Consider the following 24,942-nt stretch of genomic DNA (forward strand, 5'->3'; position numbering starts at 1 on the left):
CCCGCTAGCCCCCGCACCCACAGCCCCACTACCAGCCGTCTGTTCCGTAACACCTGGCACTACTGACCCCTGCACACCCCAAGCGGCCAACAGTGACCCCCATCCCCGGTCCCGTACCCGCCAGCCCTTTTAATAACTCCTGTAAACCCAATAAGAAATCCCCCATCCCATCCGCTACAGACACCCCTGGGGCCTCCCCCCCCAAACCTGGGAGCCCCTCCGAGACAAGCAACCGCTTATGAGGATTCCCTGTGGATCTCATCTGGCTGCGTGGACGCTGTGATTCCACCACCTGGAACAGGCGGTAACGGAATTTGACCAGCGCTGATCTCTCCTCTGGCTGTCATCCGGTCTTCAGCACAGCCTGTGCCACCACTTGCTGCTGTTACTGCTGGAGCCTGCACTACTGCAGCTCCATCACTAGAGGCCGCCATTGTCAAGCTGGAGCCGACTCTGAGCCAGCTACACGCTGCCCGATCACTAAAGGAAACACAGGAGCCTGCACTTCTGCAGCTCCGCCACTAGAGGCCGCCATTGCACAAACTGGAGACAACTCTGAGCCAGCCACATGCCGCCCGATCACCGAAGGAAGCACAGGACCGCCATCTTGACCCCTCCTGACCCACCTGCTCCTGCATCCCCGCTGGCTGAATCAGGTGAGGTGACATCGCGCCTCCCCCACCCAGGATCCCACAGGATTCCTCCCAGCACGCGACCGCCTGATACCAGTGCTCCTACCTGCAATGCGTGCTGAAGGGTCCCCGGAGGAACTCCTCCGGACTAAGGCTCGCAGGAGGCCTGGTTCTCCACGGCCGGCTAATGGGGGCATCCGTAGAGGCCGGATCCCCCGACCCCGGCAGCAGGCCTGCCACTGAAGCCTGCAGCCACTCCTGACCCCTACTCTCCGCTGCCGCCCAGAGCTGCGCCAGCAACGACTCAATTGACGACATCTCTGCATGTACCGAATAGCCACTGAAGAGGTGGTGCAGCAGTTCTGACAATGGGGCTGCTGCAGATTCGCTGTCCCTGCAAAATGGCCCCTTTTCCCGCTCTTCCCACCCCTTTTAAAACCTTAACCCCCCACCTAATGCAACGCCCACACTTACCTACCAATTAACCCCATAACTCCCTAACAGCTCCACTCCCTCCAAGCCTCTGTCATGCCAGGCCTCCCCCCAGGCTTGCAGCCCTAAGTCCAGCCTGTACTAGATTGACGTTATGGAGTGGTCAGCCCAATCCTCGGATCTTAATCCAATAAAAAACGTGTGGGGTGACAAAAAAATGCAGTTTCTGAGGCAAAACCAAGAAATAGAGAAGAACTGTGGAATGTAGTCCAATCATCCTGGGCTGGAATACCTGTTCACAGGGGCCAGAAGTTGGTTGACTCCACAGATGTCCAGCGGTTCTCAGAAACAGCGGTTATACAACTAAATATTAGTTAAGTGATTCAGAGGAAAGCAAAATCTTCAAACATTTTTCAGTTTATATAGTGAATGGTGAATGTTTGAGTTTGTAAAGAAGAATACAAACTGCTATTTTTTTGAACAGTCTAATATTCACTTTTCTTCAATTCTTTTAGAGGAACAACACAAATTTGATATATTTTTCTTCATGTTTTGATTTGGAATAGAATGTGTAGTGTTCCCAATGCATTTGTGTGGATGGAAATAAAAGCAATTAGAAGGATTTTGAGCTTTATTCACTTTTTTAAACACACTGCTATTATTTTGAACACAACTGTATATAGCGGAGCTGTCTCTGTGTGATGTGTATGTAGCAGAGCTGTCTCTGTGTGATGTGTATGTAGAGGAGCTGTCTCTGTGGGATGTGTATGTAGTAGAGCTGTCTCTGTGTGATGTGTATGTAGCAGAGCTGTCTCTGTATGATGTGTATGTAGCGGAGCTGTCTCTGTGTGATGTGTATGTAGCGGAGCTGTCTCTGTATGATGTGTATGTAGCGGAGCTGTCTCTGTGTGATGTGTATGTAGCACAGCTGTCTCTGTATGATGTGTATGTAGTTGTGATGGGAATCCTAAACTGTGTTGTGGGTTCCTTAACCAATCATTTTTAGTGGCGGACATCTGTTTCCTTTAGACAGACCAAGGTGGCCTTTATAATTTTGCTTCTGTCTGCCAAGGACCTTGTCTGAGATGATCCGTTGTAGGAGACAGGTGATCCTGTGACAAGTGACCTGCAATAGTTCTTAACCAACTTTGGTGAACCAGGATATACTGTACCTCGTCTGCCACCTCCTTTCTTCTGCAACTTCATCAGGACAACCTCACGGTGGCCAGGACACCATATATAATTTTGTACTCTGTGCTCTGCCTTGACCTTGAATGATGAGGCTCTGGTGGAAGCATTCTGGGAGGGTCTGTCAGCAGAGAACTCTGACTTCTGCATCTTCTACTCTGGCCAAGAAGTCCATGCAAGTGGATAGCCTCAAATTGTCTGAAGAAGAGCATCTCTATTGTGGTACCAAGGGACACTATGTCTGCATTTGTCCTCACAAGGACAGACTTCCGAGCCTAGGGACCATAGGAGAGATGGCCCAGATTAATACCAGTAAGTTGACCTTTCCAGTATCTCTGTCCTACAGTGGTACAGTTTACTATTCCAGCCCTCATAGACTTTGGCTCGACAGGAAGCTTCCTGCATCAGGTCTTGGTGAACCAGTACTGAATGCCTGTCCAGAGCCAGAAGAAGCCCTTGATGCTGACCTGTGTCAATGGAAAGGCTCTTTCTAAAACCTTCTAGTATGTCATTGAGCTGTTGGAGCTTCAAGTGGACGCATCCCTTTTTAAGAAAAATTTCCCTGTATGTCCTACTTGTGTCTACCTGTCCACTTCTACTAGGACTGTTTTGACTCCATCTACACAATCTGGTTGGCGAGTGGAACTCTGGGCAGATTCTTCACTGGAGTTCTGCTTGTCATTCCCAGTTCTTGATTACTATGCAGCCAGTCAGGAATACACCTGTACCCCAACATCCGCAAGATACACCTTTTACATATGTCTGTTGTACAGATGTCTTCATCAAGAGGAGGGCTGGAGACCTGTCAACATTTCTTAGTTGTCTGTCCCCTGACTGTGTCATAATCCAAAACTAAGTCTGAACATATCAAGAAGCTCGGTGAGGGGTGTTATGTAAAATTATTTCTGGAGTAAAGTGTCTTTCTCTTCTGGAGTACCAGTGGTGACTCTGCTGCCATTAATTATTTTTCAGATTCAGCCTGTGACTAAGCCTACAGCATGTATGAACAGAGTTGATATACCAGTTTATTATAACCAATATTCCAGATATAATGGAATGTCTGCAAGACTCCAGACCAAAGAAGAGAATCCATAAGGGGAAGTAGGGGGAGGGGGGTATGAACTGTGGCCTGTGTCCGCCAATCCACTCTCTATGTTCAGTTCAGTGTATGTCACTTCAGGTTCAGCACTGTACACCCTTTTTCTCCTTGCTCTGGGTTGCTGTCCAGCTGCTGACTAATAGTTCATCAAGTCCCCTATAAATATCGGCTTGTCTCTCTCACACTTTGCCTGATCAATACAGGTCCTTTTATTCTGATTTGCTGTGCGATCTGAGCTATAGTCATTTTACCTGGTGGATTATTGACAGTTGCCTTCCTGGACTTTGACCTAAGCCTCTTCCTGACTAAGAATTAACGTGATTCCTCTGGTACTTCACTCTGGTGTCCCTGATCCTCATGAGTCAGCACCCTACCACTTCTGGGTGGTTGGTACAGTGGATCAACACTCCAATCCACAGTTGGTAACATTTCTTAGACTCTGCAGAGACAATTGAGTTGACAGTATTCAGAAGAAAAATTAGTTTCTTAACTTTCAATCTATGGATGGATTATGGATGCCAAGCTATGAAATGCAAAGAATTACTGGAAATTTTTGAGAGGAGATCTAGTGAAAACATATCTTTTCAGGATGATCAGGATCAACTATTAACTGCAGTTCTATAGTTTCATGATGCACAATTTCACATGATTAGGTTTAAAAGTTGACCCATCAGCAGTCACTACTTCAACCAGTGAAGATCTTGGATGTGGTCAATATGATGATCAAATAAATGTTAATGTCCATACAATTTCCAGCTGCCCCAGAATCCAACATTGTCCAGTCGTGTAATATTGTTAATATGGAAGGATGGTTTTTAAGAACAGAAAGTGCCCTAACAGAGTCCACAAAGTCTGGGATCCATGGCTCAATTCTTACATCACAATTTTTACACAAAATGCTCTCCCTTAACTTTGTAGGTTCTGATGCAACTACATAACATGTGTGGGGGGGTGTACACCTCACCTGGTTTCCAGTTTAGTTGGGTAAGGTAGCAGAAATCCAGAGATGTGTTGGACCGGGAGAAAGGTTGATAGTGGGAGTCTCTCAGTCCACAACCACAGTCCAGCACAAGTATTCCCCTGGCCACCTGCAATAATCACTGAGGGAAAAAGCAATCCTTAGTGTGTGTTTGTGGGAGGAGAGAAGGAATCCTGCAGAGGCTGTGTGGTCCCAGCTAAGAGGGCTGGGGGGCCACAAGGCTGAGTAAAGCCTAAGTTTGGAGGGTCCGGTGATGCTTTGAGAAGAGGGGCATCATGTGGTCAGAATCGGGAGGATTGGCATACCGAGACCCCAATGGGTTGCATTGGTCGCAGTCTGACCGCATGGCTGAGTGAAGCTGAATACTGCAGTGTGAACACTGAGCTAGAGATGAATTAGGGAAAACCTCTGCATAGTGAGCGGCTAGCTGGGCAAGGATTTATTGATTTGTGTTGATGTAACACGTTGTGATGTGAAGCTACGACTTCACCGTGCCAAGTGATGCCAGACTTGGAAGTTTGATGTGCTGTGTGACCAATAAAACACCATTTCAGCTTGAAAACCCCCTGTTTGATGAGAAGTCTGTCATCGCTGTCCCTGGCAGAGAGAGCAATCCTTACACATAAAACAAATAACAAAAGATAATTTCAAACACAACTATACAAGTTTTAAAGCAAATATTTTTATTAATTGGAAACAAGTTTTAATATTCAGTTAAATAAATTAATGTAAAATATTCTCTGCACATGGTGGATATACAGGTGAATTATCTGGATTCTATTTGCTTTTTGGATAAGAGACATTGATTCGTATTTAGATATATTTCATAATCATCATTTATGAATCTTAACTGATTTCCCTTTCTCTTGTGTGACATGACTTTACTTTGACTGTAAGTGATATTTTTCTTTAGTTATGTGAGTTCTTTGATGTTTAAGTTCTTTGATGTTTAGAAAGATGTGATTTGTGGGTAAACATTTCCCACATTCGGGACATAAAAATGGCTTTTCCCTTGTGTACATTCTCTTGGTCTAACAAAATTGGATTTCCAGTTAAAACATTTCCCGCATTAAGAACATGAATATGGCTTCTCCCCTGTGTGAATTATCTGATGTGCAACAAGATTTGATTTCCTGTTAAAACATTTCCCACATTCTAAACATGAATATGGCTTCTCTCCTGTGTGAATTATCTGATGTGTAACAAGATTTGATTTTGAAGTAAAACATTTTCCACATTCTGAACATGAAAATGGCTTCTCCCCTGTGTGACTCCTCTGATGTCTAACAAAAGCTGATTTTGTAGTAAAACATTTCCCACATTCTAAACATGAAAATGGCTTCTCCCCTGTGTGTGTTCTTTGATGCGTAATAAGCGCTGACTTCTGGGTAAAACATTTCCTACATTCAGAACATGAATATGGCTTCTCCCCTGTGTGAATCTTCTGATGTCTAACAAAAGCTGATTTTGAAGTAAAATATTTCCCACATTCTAAACATGAAAATGGCTTCTCCCCTGTGTGAGTTCTTTGATGCATAACAAGCGCTGACTTCTGGGTAAAACATTTCCTACATTCAGAACATGAATGTGGTTTCACCCCTGTGTGAATATGCCTATGTTTCAAAAGATTTGATCTGTTTGTAAAACATTTCCCACATTCTGAACATGAACATGGCTTCTCCCCTGTGTGACTCCTCTGATGTTTAACAAAATATGATTTCCAAGTAAAACATTTCCCACATTCGGAACATGAATATGGCTTCTCTCCTGTGTGAATTCTCTGATGTGTAACGAGATGTAATTTCCTGTTAAAACATTTCCCACATTCTGAACATGAGAATGGCTTCTCCCCTGTATGAGTTCTCTTATGTGTAACAAGATTTGATTTCTTGTTAAAACATTTCCCACATTCTAAACATGAAAATGGCTTCTCCCCTGTGTGAATTCTGTGATGAATGAGAAGAGCTGATTTAGAACTATAATTTTTTCCACATTCTGAACATAAAAACGGCTTGTCCCCTGTGTGACGTCTCTCATGTTTAAGAAGATTTGATTTTAACGTAAAACACTTCCCACATTCTGAACATGAAAATAGCTTCTCCCCTGTGTGAACTCTCTGATGAATGAGAAGAGCTGATTTAGAACTATAATTTTTCCCACATTCTGAACATAAAAATGGCTTGTCCCCCATGTGACGTTTCTCATGTTTAAGAAGAATTGATTTTAACGTAAAACACTTCCCACATTCTGAACATGAAAATGGCTTCTCTCCTATGTGAGTTCGCTGATGGTAATCAAGACTTGATTTTTGAGTAAAACATTTCCCACATTCTGGGCATGAAAATGGCTTCACCCCTGTGTGAATTCTCTGATGTCTAACAAGATCTGATTTCTGGTTGAAACATTTATTACATTCTGTACATGCAAATAGCTTCGACCCAGTGTGGCATCTCTGATGTATAACAAGATCTGATTTCTGGTTAAAACATTTCCCGCAATATGAACATAAAAACAGGTTCTCCCCTGTATGATTTCTCTTATGCCTAATGAAATCTGATTTCCAAGCAAAACATCTCTCACATTCTGAACATGAATATGGCTTCTCTCCTGTGTGAATTCTCTGGTGCATAACAAGAGTCTTTTTGGAAGCAAAACATTTCTCACATTCTGAACATGAAAATGGCTTCTCCTCCGTGTGTTTCATAGCATCAGATAATGGAATTTTGCTGTGAATGTCATAGGGTACATCTGTGATAATGGCATGTTTTTCATAGGTATCTTGTGTGACAACATGATCTTCTGCTTTAAAATGTGAAGACACCAGATGTTCTTCTGAGCTCCTGTTACAGTCATCTGTTAAAAAGAAAACATACTTTACCATTTTGAATAATATAACCTTAGAATTATATTGTTATTATATTTTATAATATTTCTGTAGAAAATGTCCTTCAAATTTGCAAAGAATGGAGCAAAATTTAATTGTCGACTGAGATATTAATGGCAAAACAGATCATTAGCTATCAGTAGACCTCCGAGCAAGGACCAGTAGATCATGACGTTAGGCCATCAGGCTGTTCTTTTGTAGTTTCCCACTTTTGGGTTGAAGCCAGCATCTTCATAGGTTTTAATGTGTCTACCACCACTCTTTTCTAGTGAAAGGATCAGTGGAGAATAAGATAATAACAGTGTCAGTGCTATTAGGTGGTGTATGTGTCATATACTTCTTGATGGCTGCATGCACTTTGCCATAAAACAGGGCAGAGAGGAGGAGCAGGGTCATCGCAAAGAAGCCATGGCTTTAGAGCAAGTGTAAGGCTGGTATTTAATTTTTTTTAATTTCTTTGTATAAAAAAGTTCTTTAGACTTTTCCTGCCTTCATAATCTATTCCTAGTATTTGCTAAACCATCTACATAGAAAAATAACACCAAGAACTGATTATACAAATAGCCTAGCATATACACTAACCTTATGAATAATAATTGTGGCTTCCATCACTACTATGGGGCCACTGGGAAATCTGAAAATGTGGAATACAAAAGAATGCGCAATAGTATAATTCGCAAAACATGTTTGCCATCCTCAGTTCCATGGTAGATCAGCTAGATCGAGCTACAGAAAAAGAATATTCTATACTGAAAATATTTGGCCATTAGGCAAACCGCCCATTGATTTAGTCAAACCAGGAATGGAGTCTACATAGAGATAAGGTATAATGGAAAGCATTTCACCACTTCTGTGTTGTTGACCTGCATGGGGTTTTGGCTGACAGTCACTGCAGATCACCAAACATGTGAACGAGGCTTATTTTGAAGGAATTAATGGTTCCTCAGGGGAAAATTGGCAAATAATTCTGAAGTACTTATAGCAGATGATAATGGAACAGGCCTTGTGCATATAGGTATATTTTGTATCCATATTCACGTCCATAATATAAATGATCAGCAAGTTGTATCGTCTAAAATGCTAGAAAATTGAGCTTAAGAAAATGAGTAGAGTCTGAATGAGTAGAGTCCCTGTTTTAGGCCTCTTGCCCTCGAATGTATTGGTTCCATTCAATGCATTGGGGAGCGCAATTTGCGGTTCCCAATGCATGGGCATCATCCATGCAGCGGCCGGTATGGATGCAGACCCAATGAACTTAAATGGGTCCGTAATCCATTCATTCCGCAAAAAAATTGATTATGTTCTTTTTTTTGTGGAAGCACAGATTGGAACCCCACGAAAGCACTCCGTAGTGCTTCTGTGGGGTTCCGTTCTGCACCGCATCTCAGGATTTGCGAACCCATGATGCGGAATGCACACGGCCGGTGCCTAGTGCATTGCGGAACCGCAGTACGGCCATAGCCGGGCAACGGCCGTGTGCACGAGGCCTTATTTAGTGGTTACTACTCACCTGGGTGGATATCTGTAAGAATATCCTCTCTAATCTGCTCATAACCCCTCACATGTGTCTCTGTAACAAATATAATGTTCAGATCTTCACCCAGATTCACAAGCTGTGAAAGAAATATTGTAAAAGTCATCAGATGGTTGAAGTCATGTTGAAAGTTTTATATGACCAAAAAACATCAGTAATTAGAATGATGACCAAAACTGACATGACAGCAGGAGGTATCTGACCCAAATATCTGCAGGTCTCCTGTACAACTCCAACCTGTATGTTCCAAACAGCAGTATCCATAGTCAGAAAATTGTGAGACAATCCAGACAACATGTAATGTCTATGGTCAGCTGTAATCCTGCCACCTCGACCTTTCTCATTATGCAAGGCTAAAACTGTTACAGACAGTGGACGTAGATCAATCATGCCAACCAACTGGTTTGACTTTGGGCTTGTCCTGAGGAACTTATCCTGGCAGTCCTCTGCTTTTCATCCTTTATTCCCTATACAGGGATCTGGCATTTGCTGCAGGGGAGCCACCAAGCTGATACCTCTTGGAATAGTCCCGTTGTGGTTGGCTGCTGACCCATGGGGGTTAGAGACACAAGTGCAAAGCACAGAGAGATCAAGAAAAGCTCATGGTCAGTGGCAGGCGGAGCTCAAGGCATTCTGGCATATACAGAGGTCAAGGCAGGCAGAGTTTATGCTAATATGTCAGTCCAATCAGTCCAAAGGTCAGGGCAGGCTGAACAGGTGAACAGGCACGAGTCAGGTCAGGCGGCAGAGATTCAGAATCCAGGAATCAGGCAGATGTTAGTACACAGACAAACAGATTATAGCATCTTTGCAGGATCTACCAAGCAAGAGAAGCCTTGTGAAAGGTGCCTTAAGTATCCACAGGATTTCAGCCATTGGCTGGTGAAGAGTGGAGCGCCAGGGTGTTCACGCAGCTTATGGGTCAGGAAAGGAGGCCTGGCAGCCGGATGTTGGCTGCAGCCTCCAATGAGGGACACAAAACTCCAACGACCAGCCCTGTTACTGGGGGCGGCAGGAAAGGATCATTGCGGCTTGGCCACCAGACGGTGGTAGGGCGAGTGATGCAGTGCCCATGTCCACCCCAATACTGAACACAAGATTTTCACAGCCTTTCTACAGATCATAGAGAACATTTCATGAGACCTTATCTCCATCTACCTGATCATCATCCCGTGGGACATTGTGATGTTCTTCTGAACCATCCTGTGGAAGAAGAGGACTGGGACATCTCTCCGGTGTTGTCATCTTACTGGATCTAACTGCAGGAAACACATTCAGTGACTGAGTTCAATCCTTATATACAGATAATGAGAGGACGTGTGTATTTAGTCATGTCTATTACCTGGTGATGTGAGGGGCCAGTGATCCTCCATCATGACGTCCTTGTACAGATCTTTGTGTCCTTCTAAATACTCCCACTCCTCCACGGAGAAATAGATGGTGACATCCTGACACCTTATAGGAACCTGACAACACAATGATACAGTCATCCCCCAGATCCCTTCATAGCGTTCCTGTATAATGTCCCAGCATTCCCAGCAGTGTCACCTCTCCAGTCAGCAGCTCAATCATCTTGTTGGTGAGTTCCAGGATCTTCTCTGTATTGATTTCCTCATGTATCTGCGGGTGAGGTGGAGGCCCTGTGATTGGGCTCAGGGTTCTTCCCCATCCTTCAGAGACAGGGTCCTGACAGCGCCCACTAGAGGTCTTCTTCACTACTGTGTAGTCCTGGTTATGGGGAGACACAGTAATAAATATCACTCCATACATCTCCAGAGTCCCTCACCTCTCCAGTCATGTCCATCTGTTAGTAACATAGATAAGATGATGTAATGTGACATCATCAGAATCTCTCACCTCTCCAGTAAGCTGTAAGAGGATCTCTAGGGTGAGATTTATTATACTCTTCGCCATCTTGTCTCTGTCCCTATTCATCCTTGACGGGTCAATCAGGAGAAGGATCTTATATAGAAGATATCCACTGAGCAGATCCTATATTGTAGGAACCTGAATGGAAAGGAGATGACACGATGGAAAATCCTATAAAATCCCATGTAAAATACAATTACTGGAAATAATAAGAGGACACATCAGCAGTGAATAGACCCTGAAAGTGGTCAATGTGCCTACATCTCCCGCCGATCATCTGTTTGAGAAGGCAGCAGCGCTCCAGGAGCGCCGCTGCCTTCACTCTGTTTCCCTCGGGCCAAGTGACGTCATGACAAGTATCACTGCCCTGGGCGGGGCCAAACCCATTCAAGTGAACAGAGCCGAGCCCCGCCCAGACCATGGATATTAGTTGTGACGTCACTGGGGCTCTACTTGTATAAGCGTTTAATAGAACAGGTTCTGTGGAATCAGCTGACGACGGTGTAAAAGGAGTGCGCTTCTTCTTGATACTAACATTGACCTGTAAGGCTCAGTTCATACTTGAGTTATTTGGTCAGTTTTGGCCCTGTGACTGCCCAAATAAGTGAAGTGTGCAGTGATTCTAAGAGCAACGCCTGTCATCTGCAGGTCATACGGACTCACAGTATTGTTTCACTACCAAAGCAGACTCCATATGCGTGTTACTGCAAGGCACAGTGTTCTACACCACTATAAAGGCTCTCTGCAGCCAGGAAATAGCAGTTTTTTAACGTAATTCGCCGTGAATACATTCGGATCGAAACAAATTTTTCCAGAAAAATTTGGCGAACCGGCGAATCAAATTTTTAAAAAATTCGCTCATCTTTAATTATACATCAGTATAATTAAATAGATACTGGTCCAGCAGAGACACACAGCATTATAAATCAGTATAATTCAGTAGATACAGGTCAGGAAGAGACACACAGCATTATAAATCAGTATAATTAAATAGATACCGGTCCAGCAGAGACACACAGCATTATAAATCAGTATAATTCAGTAGATACAGTTCAGGAAGAGACACACAGCATTATAAATCAGTATAATTCAGTACATACAGGTCAGGCAGAGTAACACAGCATTATAAATCTGTATAATTCAGTAGATACAGGTTAGGCAGAGACACACAGCATTATAAATCAGTATAATTCAGTAGATACAGGTTAGGCAGAGACACACAGCATTTTAAATCAGTATAATTCAGTAGATACAGGTCAGGAAGAGACACACAGCATTATAAATCAGTATAATTCAGTACATACAGGTCAGGAAGAGAAACACAGCATTATAAATCAGTATGATTCAGTAGATACAGGTCAGGCAGAGAGACACAGCATTATAAATCAGTATAATTCAGTAGATACAGGTTAGGCAGAGACACACAGCATTATAAATCAGTATAATTCAGTAGATACAGGTCAGGCAGAGAGACACAGCATTATAAATCAGTATAATTCAGTAGATACAGGTTAGGCAGAGACACACAGCATTATAAATCCGTATAATTCAGTAGATACAGGTCAGGCAGAGAGACACAGCATTATAAATCAGTATAATTCAGTAGATACAGGTTAGGCAGAGACACACAGCATTATAAATCAGTATAATTCAGTAGATACAGGTTAGGCAGAGACACACAGCATTATAAATCAGTATAATTCAGTAGATACAGGTTAGGCAGAGACACACAGCATTATAAATCAGTATAATTCAGTAGATATGGGTCAGGTAGAGACACACAGCATTATAAATCAGGATAATGCCGTGCGCTTCTGGGAAACGAGCATTGTCAAGAATAGGAAATCACCCTGACAAATGGAGCGTGATTTCTGCAGAGGACACGCTCGTCTCTGAAAGGGGCCCTAGCTCACTGGTTCTCAGCCCGGTACATCTGGAGGAAACCGACTGCTGCACTGAGAATGGACAGGACTGGAGTTTGGTGATCTCCATAAATGTCAGACAGACAATAGCAGAAGCCGAGGCTGGTGGAAAGACAGGAAATCAGGGGAAAGTGTCTCATTAAAGGGGTTATCCGAGTTATGAAAAAAAATAATATAGCACTGAATATCTGATATATAACTGAGCTAAGCAAGTTTTATGCAAAAAATATATACATGCCAATATACATATATATACGTGGCCAAAAGTTTTGAGAATTACATAAATATTGGAAAAGTTGCTGCTTAAGTTTTTATAATAGCAATTTGCATATACTCCAGAATGTTATGAAGAGTGATCAGATGAATTGCATAGTCCTTCTTTGCCATGAAAATTAACTTAATCCCCCAAAAAAATTTCAACTGCATTTCATTGCTGTTATTAAAGGACCTGCTGAGATCATTTCAGTAATCGTCTTGTTAACTCAGGTGAGAATGTTGACGAGCACAAGGCTGGAGATCATTATGTCAGGCTGATTGGGTTAAAATGGCAGACTTGACATGTTAAAAGGAGGGTGATGCTTGAAATCATTGTTCTTCCATTGTTAACCATGGTGACCTGCAAAGAAACGCGTGCAGCCATCATTGCGTTGCATAAAAATGGCTTCACAGGCAAAGATATTGTGGCTACTAAGATTGCACCTCAATCAACAATTTATAGCATCATCAAGAACTTCAAGGAAAGAGGTTCAATTCTTGTTAAGAAGGCTTCAGGGCGTCCAAGAAAGTCCAGCAAGCGCCAGGATCGTCTCCTAAAGAGGATTCAGCTGCAGGATCGGAGTGCCACCAGTGCAGAGCTTGCTCAGGAATAGCAGCAGGCAGGTGTGAGCGCATCTGCACGCACAGTGAGGCGAAGAATTTTGGAAGATGGCCTGGTGTCAAGAAGGGCAGCAAAGAAGCCACTTCTCTTAAAAAAAAACCCATCAGGGACAGATTGATCTTCTGCAGAAAGTATGGTGAATGGACTGCTGAGGACTGGGGCAAAGTCATATTCTCCGATGAAGCCTCTTTCCGATTGTTTGGGGCATCTGGAAAAAGGCTTGTCCGGAGAAGAAAAGGTGAGCGCTACCATCAGTCCTGTGTCATGCCAACAGTAAAGCATCCTGAGACCATTCATGTGTGGGGTTGCTTCTCATCCAAGGGAGTGGGCTCACTCACAATTTTGCCCAAAAACACAGCCATGAATAAAGAATGGTACCAAAACACCCTCCAACAGCAACTTCTTCCAACAATCCAACAACAGTTTGGTGAAGAACAATGCATTTTCCAGCATGATGGAGCACCGTGCCATAAGGCAAAAGTGATAACTAAGTGGCTCGGGGACCAAAACGTTGACGTTTTGGGTCCATGGCCTGGAAACTCCCCAGATCTTAATCCTATTGAGAACTTGTGGTCAATCCTCAAGAGGCGGGTGGACAAACAAAAACCCACTAATTCTGACAAACTCCAAGAAGTGATTATGAAAGAATGGGTTGCTATCAGTCAGGAATTGGCCCAGAAGTTGATTGAGAGCATGCCCAGTCGAATTGCAGAGGTCCTGAAAAAGAAGGGCCAACACTGCAAATACTGACTCTTTGCATAAATGTCATGTAATTGTCGATAAAAGCCTTTGAAACGTATGAAGTGCATGTAATTATATTTCACTACATCACAGAAACAACTGAAACAAAGATCTAAAAGCAGTTTAGCAGCAAACTTTGTGAAAACTAATATTTGTGTCATTCTCAAAACTTTTGGCCACGACTGTATATATTTCCTCATTTCCCTGGTTCTTTTCTGGCCCTTTGTTTACTTGAAATAAAAACAATCTCTGCCCCTCCCCCTGCTCTGCTAAGGGAGTGAATACAAGAGCTGCCCTGAGTGACATGTCTGCCTGCTGGGAGACGCTGCAGCATGTTGTATGTGTAGGACTACAAGTCCCAGCTGTATAATGACACTGCTAAGGGAGTGGATACAAGTGCTGCCCTGAGTGACATGTCTGCCTGCTGGGAGACTCAGCAGCATGTTGTATGTGTAGGACTACAAGTCCCAGCTGTATAATGACACTGCTAATACACACAGGATCTTTCCCCTACCTGTAATGCTCTGCAGAACTTCTCTTTCAGCTCCTGTGCCCAGCAGTTGTCTCCTCACTGCCTGCAGCTACACAGTAAACACTTCAGCCCTGAGTCTGTGCAGCTGAAGGGGTTAAGATTCCTAGGATAGAGCACACAGCCAGCAGTGAAGGGGGCGTGGCCAGCACAGTGACGACAGGCTTGTAAACGACCTTTATCAGAGCAGGGAGAGAAGCTGACATCACAGGTCATGTGACCCTCAGTGAAATCTGAGAAACCAGCCACTGGAGATAAAGTGAGTGAATTGGAAAGCGGTTACATTTGCCTAGTTAGGAACATAGAAAGAACAAAAAAATAACTCGGACAACCCCTTTAATGATCATTTTGGAGTTGACTGTCCTAGTCCCATGTCACCCTCCAAACTGCTCTTTATTCCCCCATCCTACAAGTCTGCACCTTCACCTGGCGCCATCTTGTCTCCTGTATAACAGACCAGAGGTTCCAGTATGGCTTCTGTACATCCGGCATCTTCCTGTCTCCTAATAACCCCTATTCTGAGTCCGGCAGCCTCGTCCCGGTCACTAGAAGCCGACTGTGCGGCTCCTTATACAAGCCTTCTACCCAATCACTGAGAGCCGGAACCCTGAATGCTACACCGGGGAGCCCGTACATTCTAGAGCCCCCCCAGCCCCCACTAACTGTAGGACCTGGTGGGGATTCAGCCTGCAGCGGCTTCTGTCCAGCCCAATCCCAGCACTGACACTGGGAATAAAGGCAATCCCTGCCCGTCCCATTATAGTCACTGGGCTCCGGCAGAACGTTCCTCTAGTGGGAAACTAACGGAAGAGAAGTCACCGACCAAACACTGACTGTGTGAACGAGGCCTAATCCTGACAGACAGGAGGAAAGTGCACATACCTCCACTGGAGACCAGAGACTGGTGGGCTAAAGGACCTTTCATGATGTCATGGCCATGTGACCATGTGTGGGAGGAGTCAGGCTCCAGTGTGTGCTGCTGGAGGAGGGAAAGGACCTTTCATGATGTCATGGCCATGTGACCATGTGTGGGAGGAGTCAGGGGTCACATGACCAGGTTACCCAGGAGCCTGCTGTGCTGGTTGGGTTGTTCCTAGATTGTCCAGGCTTTGTTGAGTTGCTCCCCGCAGCCCATACATTCTAGGCAGTTCAGCAGTGAAGGGTCTAGAACAGTGATGGTGAACCTCTTAGAGACCGAGTGCCCAAACTGCAACCCAAAACCCACTTATTTATCGCAAAGTGCCAACACGGCAATTTACCCTGAATACCAATACAGTATATCTTCCATGTACTTTATCATTTAGCTGTAATAACCTGCCTACATTCAATGTGCTGCCTGTGCTGTTCATAGCATGTCCTGCACTGATGAATGGCAGGAAAAGTCAAAGGCATATTGGTACACCATAGACTTTCTCCAGGGTGCGGGTGCCCACAGAGAGGGCTCTGAGTGCTGCCTCTGGCACCCGTGCCATAGGTTCGCCATCACTGGTCTAGAAGGTGCAGAGTTCTGGGAGTCTTGCACTGCAGCCCATACAGTCTAGGCCGAGAACAGACCTCCAGACTGTGGACATGAAGAAAGAGGGACACATCGCAGCAATTTGTATCCGCACTAGGCCACGCCTCTAACTCCGCCCAAAACATAACTATACACCTAATCCCACCCAGTCCTCTTAATGCTCCCACATAGTAATTATTACCCCTTCATGCCACCGCACAGTATTTATGCCCACATTGTGTCTTCGCAGAATTATGCCCAGCTGTGCCCACAGTAATATGCCCAGTTATGTGCCCCAATAATATGCCCAGCTGTGCCCCGGCAGGGTGGAGGGATGATGAAGCAGGGAGCTGATGCCGGCTCTCTGCTTCATCATAATACAGGCAACTGTCTCTGCTTCCTATGGAAGCAGAGATGTAATGCCCCAGAGTGGCATTTCCACTTCTGCACCCTGCTACTATCTCTAATGGGCTAGTGTCTTGTCATCTGTGTATTTATTCCAAGTCCTTCACAATGTGCATTCCTATTTCTTGTAACTGTTATTGTTAATGTAATGTACCTGGTTCACCAGTAGGTGGCAGCGAGCGTGGCAGAGCTACATTTATAGAGGATGGAACCTTCTTTCCATTCAAATTCTCCCTTTAGGCTACATTCACACGTCAGTATTTTTCTATAATCCGATTTTCTGTCCATTTTGCAGATCCGTTGTTCCTGAAAATGTTTCCGTATGTCATCCGTATGGCATCCGTTTTTTGCGGATCCGCAAAAAACGGAAACATGTATAAATTTCAATAAGCAAATAAAGTTGTTTGGATTTCTTTAAAAAATAAATTAATTAATTAAAATGTAATTTCCAGGAACGGATGCCGTAAAAAACGGATGACATACGTAATGACATCCGAATGTCTTCCGTTTTTTGCGGATCCATTGACTTTGTATTGTACCAGGATCCGATTTTTCAGGAAAAGAATAGGACATGTTTTATATTTAAACGGACATGCGGAACGGAACAACGGAAATGGACAGCACACATTGTGCTGTCCGTTTTTTTCCAGGACCCATTGAAAATGAATGGGTCCAGATCTGGTCCAGATCTGTTCCAGAAAAAACGGACGTGTGAATGGAGGGTTCTAGTTACTGTCAGTGGAGAGTGTGGCACACCGAGCATGAGTGCTTGGCCTGTGTTCTGGGGACTCGGAGTTCCCCCTTATTCAAACAAATAACTGTCCCTTCTCTCCCTCTCCATCTTCCCCCACATCCTAAACCAGACCACCACCATAAACTTCTTAGTCCCTGACCCAGAGGTGACAACGATCACTGGCCTCCACGACACTTTATATAAACATGCCTGTATAGTGGACAGCTTCAGAGGGGTTTATTACTTTATAATAGGGGCACGCTTCTGGAGGGTGGGGACAAGCTACTCTCCACACCTCGCTGTCATCGGGAAAATCCAAAAATCTTACTCTGGTCATAACTCAAAAATACAGCTCAATAGAGATTATTGAGGTACGCCATTTTAACGGTCAGGAGGTGACGGTGCAACACATACCAAAAACCACCCACTTATGTTAAATCCTGGCTCAGAAAATTAGTTCTTCTGATTGGGGTCACGTGGACACCCCGTGATTGGTACCCCTGTGACCCCAATACTGAGAGCTGAAAAATGAGCCCACAATTATCGGGCGGGCATTCTCCTGTGTAGATTTATGGGCAGAAATCCATTTTAGACCAGATGTCAGCGTGACTGACCGGTCATAAAAGTCATAGCCAACCCATATGTCACGCCCTAAAGGTGGGTTTACAGACTGCCTGGACCAATTCTTATAAATTGGACAGAGCAGATTGTACTGGGTCCCCATTTTGAGGCCAATCTGATTGAATGAGGATCCGTGTATTTCTGTCTTGCCTCAGAACCTGATAGCTGCAAGTCTCTATGTGAGTAAAGTAGTCGTCAGTTTTCTTTCATCCTTTTTATTTTAAAAACTGTTCTGTGTATATTTGTATGCTTCTGTTTTTTACATCTTTAATTTTTTTATTAACCCCTTAAGGACACAGGGCGTACCGGTACGCCCTATTTCCCGAGTCCTTAAGGACTCAGGGCGTACCGGTATGTCCTAACTTTAAATGCAGATTCCGGCGCCGCGGGGGTTAATGGGAACGGGATGCCGGCTGAAATCATTCAGCCGGCATCCTGTCACAACGCCAGGGACCCCCCCTATCGGCGATCGCCGCAAACCGCAGGTCAATTCAGGGGGGGGAGTTGTGGGCGGTGGGGTAGAGTGGGTAGAGTGGGTATACCAGGGTGTCAGCACATTGCTGACACCCTGGTATAAACGGCTGACATCGGTGATGCGATGTCAGCCGTTTAACCCTTTCCATACAGCGGTCCGTACGGACCACTGTATGGAAAAAGTTAACAGTAAGAGGGCGCTCCCTCCCTCTCCCATCAGGGGGCTGCAGTGCCTTTGCAGCCCCCCGATGGAGAGGGAGAGAGCCCCCAGAGAGCCCCCCGACAGCCCCGTCCTTACCCTTCCCCGTCTGCGAAGTTCTGACCAGTACTGAGCAGACGGGGAAGGTTCCCATGGCAACAGGACGCCGTCTCAGGCATCCTGCTGTCCATGGTGATGAACAGATCTGTGCTAAAGGCAGAGATCTGTTCAGACAAAGTGTAAGTAAAATACAGTACAGTACAATATATATTGTACTGTACTGTATTATACAGACATCAGACCCACTGGATCTTCAAGAACCAAGTGGGTCTGGGTCAAAAAATAAGTAAAAATCAAAAAACACATTTATCACTGATTAAAAATGAAAAAAAATAAAATTCTCTACACATGTTTGGTATCGCCGCGTCCGTAACGACCTGATCTATAAAACGGTCATGTTACTTTCCCCGCACGGTGAACGCCATAAAAATAAAAAAAATAAAAACTATTAGGAAATTGAAATTTTGCCCACCTTACTTGGCGAAGAAGTTAATAAAAGTGATCAAAAAAGTCGCATGTATGCCAAAATAGTACCAATTAAACCGTCATCTTATCTTGCAAAAATCATACCCTACCCAAGATAATCGCCCAAAAACTGAAAAAACTATGGCTTTCAGACTATGGAAACACTAAAACATGATTTTTTTTTGTTTCAAAAATGAAATCATTGTGTAAAACTTAAATAAATAAAATTATCACATGACCTAACCCCTCAGGTGACCACCGTAAAAAAAAAAAAAAACGGTGTAAAAAAAGCCATTTTTTGTCATCTTACGTCACAAAAAGTGTAATAGCAAGCGATCAAAAAGTCATATGCACCCCAAAATAGTACCAATCAAACCGTCATCTCATCTCTCAAAAAATGAGACCCTACTTAAGATAATCACCTAAAAACTGAAAAAACTATGGCTCTTAGACTATGGAGACACTAAAAAAATTTTTTTGTTTTAAAAATGAATTCATTGTGTAAAACGTTCTTAAATAAAAAAAATTGTATACATATTAGGTATTGCCACGTCCGTGACAACCTGCTCTATAAAATTACCACATGATCTAACCTGTCAGATGAATGTTGTAAATAACAAAAAAAAAACGTGCCAAAAAATCTATTTCTTGTTACCTTGCCGCACAAAAAAGTGTAATATAGAGCAACCAAAAATCATATGTACCCTAAACTAGTACCAACAAAACTGCCACCCTATCCCGTAGTTTCTAAAATGGGGTCACTTTTTTGGAGTTTCTACTCTGGGGGTGCATCAGGGGGGCTTCAAATGGGACATGGTGTCAAAAAAAACAGTCCAGCAAAATCTGCCTTCCAAAAACCGTATGGCATTCCTTTCCTTCTGCACCCTGCCGCGTGCCCGTACAGCGGTTTACGACCACATATGGGGTGTTTCTGTAAACTACAGAATCAGGGCCATAAATAATGAGTTTTGAATACCTTAAGGGGTGTAGTTTCTTAGATGTGGTCACTTTTATGGAGTTTCTACTCTAGGGGTGCATCAGGGGGGCTTCAAATGGGACATGGTGTCAAAAAAACAGTCCAGCAAAATCTGGCTTCCAAAAACCATACGGCGCACCTTTCCCTCTACGCCCTACTGTGTGCCCGTACAGTAGTTTACGGCCACATATGGGGTGTTTATGTAAACGGCAGAGTCAGGGCAATAAAGATACAGTCTTGTTTGGCTGTTAACCCTTGCTTTGTTAGTGGAAAAAATTGGTTAAAATGAAAAATTGTTTGTTGGACAACATTTTAGGTTTCTATAGTATATAGGGGGGCACCTGGCTGCAGAAATAGTATATAGGGGGAACATGGCTGCATAAATAGTATATAGGGGCACCTGGCTGCAGAAATAGTATATAGGGGGAAACTGCCTGCAGAAATAGTATATAGGGGGCACCTGGCTGCAGAAATAGTATATAGGGGGCACCTGGCTGCAGAAAAAGTATATAGGGGGCACGTGGCTACAGAAATAGTATATAGGGGAAACTGGCTGCATAAATAGTATATAGGGGGCACCTGGCTGCAGACATAGTATATAGGGGGCACCTGGCTGCAGAAATAGTATATAGGGGGCACCTGGCTGCAGAAGTAGTATATAGGGGGGCACCTGGCTGCAGAAATTGTATATAGGGGGGGGCTCCTGGCTGCAGAAATGGTATATAGGGGGGCACCTGGCTGCAGAACTGGTATATAGGGGCAGCTGGCTGCATAAATAGTATATAGGGGCACCTGGCTGCTTAAATAGTATATAGGGGGGCTCCTGGCTGCAGAAATAGTATATAGGGGGCACCTGGCTGCAGAATTAGTATATAGGGGGCACCTGGCTGCAGAAATAGTATATAGGGGCACCTGGCTGCAGAAATAGTATATAGGGGCACCTGGCTGCATATCTAACATATAGGCGGCACATGTCTGCATAACTAACATATAGGGGGCACTTGGCTGCATAACTATTATATATAGCGGGTGTAGGAAGGCGCAAGGGTTTGTCATTGACGGAAGGTATGTGTCACCGAGGTTCCTGGCCTCGGTGAAGTAGGATCCAGTATTTTCCGGTGTCAGGGGCAGCTAATGCTGATTTACACTTGGCTATTTTAGTATGGCTGTATAGCTGATCCGGGACGGCTCTTACTGGGAGTAGCCAAAGTGATGGGTGGGTGACTACTCCCCACGTTCCAGACCGCGTCTTAACTGGCCTATAAAAACCTAGCCAGCAGTGTCAGCTGAGAGGGGATTACTCCTCTCTGACAGTGGAGCTCTGTCAGTCTCTGTGTTGGAACCTGGGAGTTTGGGCCTGGATTAAGGCCTGCTACCTTGTTGGTGTGAAAGCAGGTGGATTCAGATTTTTCCAAGTATGTCTTCTTTACTGCATGGTGTGAACAAACACCTAAATCACAAGGTGACTGTTTTCCTTGAAACTAACTTTTTCTTTTGTCATTTACTAAACGTGTGAATAAACACTGAACTGTTTAATTCAAAGACTTTGTTGTTGCCTCTATACTGCGTCCGCTAACCTGCCTACCAGAGCGAATCCCCACAATTGGTGGAGGATGCGGGCACTGCAGTGAGGCTTGCTTGAAGGCCGAAATATTTAAGTTTTTCCCGGCACGGTTGTATGTCTTACATCAAACCAGCAAGATTACAACCCGTGTCCCTCTACAAAATGGAGGCTGTCGTGAAGGCCCTCATGGAGGCTAACCTGCAACAGCGGGAGGCCAATAAGCAACAGCAGGAAACAAACCAGCTGATGTTACAACATGTGATGGCTTTACAAGCAGGAGGAGCATCACAGAGCATCCACGATACCCGGAAAGCGGTCCGTGCGGCGATCCCCAAGATCACCCCCGCACACGACGTCGAGACCTATCTGGCGATCTTTGAGAAGGTGGCCATGAGAGAGAAGCTACCACGGGAGCAATGGGCTGAGGTAATTGCTCTGTTCCTGGCGTCTGGACCCCAGCAGGTGTATTTTGACTTACCGGATGATCAAGCGACTGATTACCCGATAGTAAAGGGTGAGATCCTGGCGAGATTGGGGGTTAATGTATTAGTCCGGTACCAGCAGGAACATCAGTGGGAGTTTAACCCGGCTGAGCCCGCGAGGCCCCAGTATTATACCCTATTACACCTGTTTCAAAAATGGCTGCAACCTGACGTGCTGAGTCCCACTGCTATGTTGGACCGTCTGTTGGCTGATGTGTTCTGGAGGGCTTTGCCGTACCCCCTTCAGCACTGGATCTTCTAGGTGTCTCCTGGTAATGCCCTTGAGATGGTGGACCTAGTGGAACGCTATGAGGCTACCAGGAATTTGAAAGGGGGTTCGTTTGGGAGGGGGGGCAGCCAAACCCCAGCTAACTCCATCCCAGACCCAGAGACTTGTGCCAACCAAGCCCGTCCGGGTTGTACCCCCCGTAGACCTGGCTCCGATAGTATGCTGGAGGTGTCAGGAGCCTGGCCACGTAAGGGGGCGAACCCATGGAGACTAACTATGCAACTCGTTGTACGGCAGAAAGCTGTGTGCATCAGGTATCCCAGAAACTAACCACCTGTGCCAGGTAGAAGTGGGAGACACTCTGGCAGTGGCTTTGTTTGACTCAGGGTGTCTGGTGTCCCTGGTAAGAGCTACCCTGGTTCGACCCGACGAGTATACTGGGGTATCGGGGTCGTGTGCATACACAGAGATTTAAAGGACTATCCCACTGCGCTGGTGTCTCTATCCATGGGAGGCGGAAAAATGGACCTACGAGGTGGCCGTTGCCACCACTTTACCTTATGAACTAATAGGTAGAGACTTTCCAGGCTTCCTGGCCCTGTGGCCGGCTGTGAGAGTTGTTGATGCCCCTGAGTTAGGGGTAACTTCAGCAGAGTGGCCTGGCTCGGACGAAAGGCCAGAACCCTGGGAAAACGAGGCCAAAGGGCCAGCCCTAGGTTTGAGCCACCACTTCGGTGGAAGAGGGGGAGACAACCCCGCTGAGTGTGTTGGTAGAAGACATTGAGGACTTGCCGCCGGGTCCTGAATTGGCAGACCTCAATGTCTCAGGTGAAAATTTTGGAACCGAACAACACCGGGACCCAACCTTATCCCGGGCCTGGGAGAATGTGGTAATAATTGATGGTGAACCACAAAAACCTGGGGCCGAGTCGATGTTTCCCTGTTTTGTCGTTCACCGGGAAATGCTGTATCGGGTAAACCAACTACGGGGTGAACATATTGAACAGCTGGTGGTGCCCAAGGCGTATCGCAAGCTCGTATTGGAGCTTGCCCACCAACATGTTCTTGGGGGTCATTTGGGGTAGCAGAAAACGCAGGACAGGATACTACAGCAGTTTTACTGGCCCAGTGTGTTCAGAGAGGTAGAAGAGTTTTGTAAGTCTTGCCCAACTTGCCAGATAAATAGCCCCAACCACATTTTGGAGACCCCTGGTGCCTCTCCCAATTATCGAGGTCCCGTTCTAGCGAATCGCTATGGATCTCATAGGCCCAGTACCGAAGTCCGCTAGAGAGCACCAACACATCTTGTGCCACTCGGTACCCGGAGGCGGTGCCACTGTGACATACATCAGCCAAACTCATAGCTAAGGAGTTAATGGAGATGTTTTCCCGAGTGGGACTACCTAAAGAGCTTCTGACTGACCAATGCACCCCTTTTATGTCCAAGGTCATGAGGGAACTCTGTAAGTTGTTCCACATAAAACAACTACAGACGTCCGTGTATCATCCGCAAACGGATGGCCTTGTAGAGAGATTTAATCAAACATTAACCCCTTAAGGACCGGGCTCATTTTCACCTTAAGGACCAGGCCATTTTTTGCAAATCTGACCAGTGTCACTTTAAGTGCTCATAACTTTAAAACGCTTTGACTTATCCAGGCCGTTCTGAGATTGTTTTTTCGTCACATATTGTACTTCATGACACTGGTAAAATGAAGTCAAAAAAATTATTTTTTTTGCACAAAAAAAATACCTAATTTACCAAAAATTTGGAAAAATTTGCAAATTTCAAAGTTTCAGTTTCTCTACTTCTGTAATACATAGTAATACCCCAAAAAATTGTGATGACTTTACATTCCCCATATGTCTACTTCATGTTTGAATTGTTTTGGGAATGATATTTTATTTTTTGGGGATGTTACAAGGCTTAGAAGTTTAGAAGCAAATCTTGAAATTTTTCAGAAATTTACAAAAACTCAATTTTTAGGGACCACTACAGCCCTGAAGTCACTTTGCGAGGCTTACATAATAGAAACCACCCAAAAATGACCCCGTCTAAGAAACTACACCCCTCAAGGTATTCAAAACTGATTTTGCATACATTGTTAACCCTTTAGGTGTTGCGCAAGAGTTATTGGCAAATGGGGAGGAAATTTGAGAATTTCATTTTTTTGTCTAATTTTTCATTTTAACCCATTTTTTCCACTAACAAAGCAAGGGTTAACAGCCAAACAAGACTGTATCTTTATTGCCCTGACTCTGCCGTTTACAGAAACACCCAATATGTGGCCGTAAACTACTGTACGGCCACACAGCGGGGCGTAGAGTGAAAGGTGCGCCGTATGGTTTTTGGAAGGCTGATTTTTATGGACTGGTTTTTTGACACCATGTTCCATTTGAAGCCCCCTGATGCACCCCTAGAGGAGAAACTCCCTAAAAGTGACCCCATCTAAGAAACTACACCCCTCAAGGTATTTAAAACTGATTTTACATACGTCGTTAACCCTTTAGGTGTTGCACAAGAGTTATTGGCAAATGGGGATGAAATTTGAG

At 44.6% G+C, this 24,942-nt stretch overlaps 1 protein-coding gene and 1 long non-coding RNA gene across 5 annotated transcripts in view; both read right to left on the bottom strand.

The window, feature by feature from the left end:
• The window catches only part of LOC121004457 (oocyte zinc finger protein XlCOF6-like), a 1,031,731-nt gene that overhangs the window by 71,237 nt on the left and 935,552 nt on the right, over positions 1-24,942 (bottom strand). For 2 of the 4 annotated variants that reach the window (XM_040436681.1, XM_040436680.1), the window contains exon 3: positions 9,907-10,007. The exons of 1 other annotated variant lie outside the window; for it this stretch is intronic. In XM_040436681.1, the coding sequence (XP_040292615.1) occupies positions 9,907-10,007 (101 nt within the window). Of the gene's footprint in view, positions 1-9,906; positions 10,008-10,090; positions 10,148-24,942 lie in introns of those variants that run through there. One more of the 4 variants, XM_040436682.1, reaches the window with a different exon arrangement.
• Positions 10,431-15,620, bottom strand: LOC121004551. The gene is made up of 3 exons (XR_005779747.1): positions 15,569-15,620; positions 10,606-10,755; positions 10,431-10,476 (listed from the first exon to the last, which is right to left on the bottom strand). It is a non-coding gene; the product is annotated as an uncharacterized LOC121004551 (long non-coding RNA).

Source organism: Bufo bufo, chromosome 6, assembly GCF_905171765.1.
Source record: "Bufo bufo chromosome 6, aBufBuf1.1, whole genome shotgun sequence".
NCBI classification, from domain to species: Eukaryota; Metazoa; Chordata; class Amphibia; order Anura; family Bufonidae; genus Bufo; species Bufo bufo.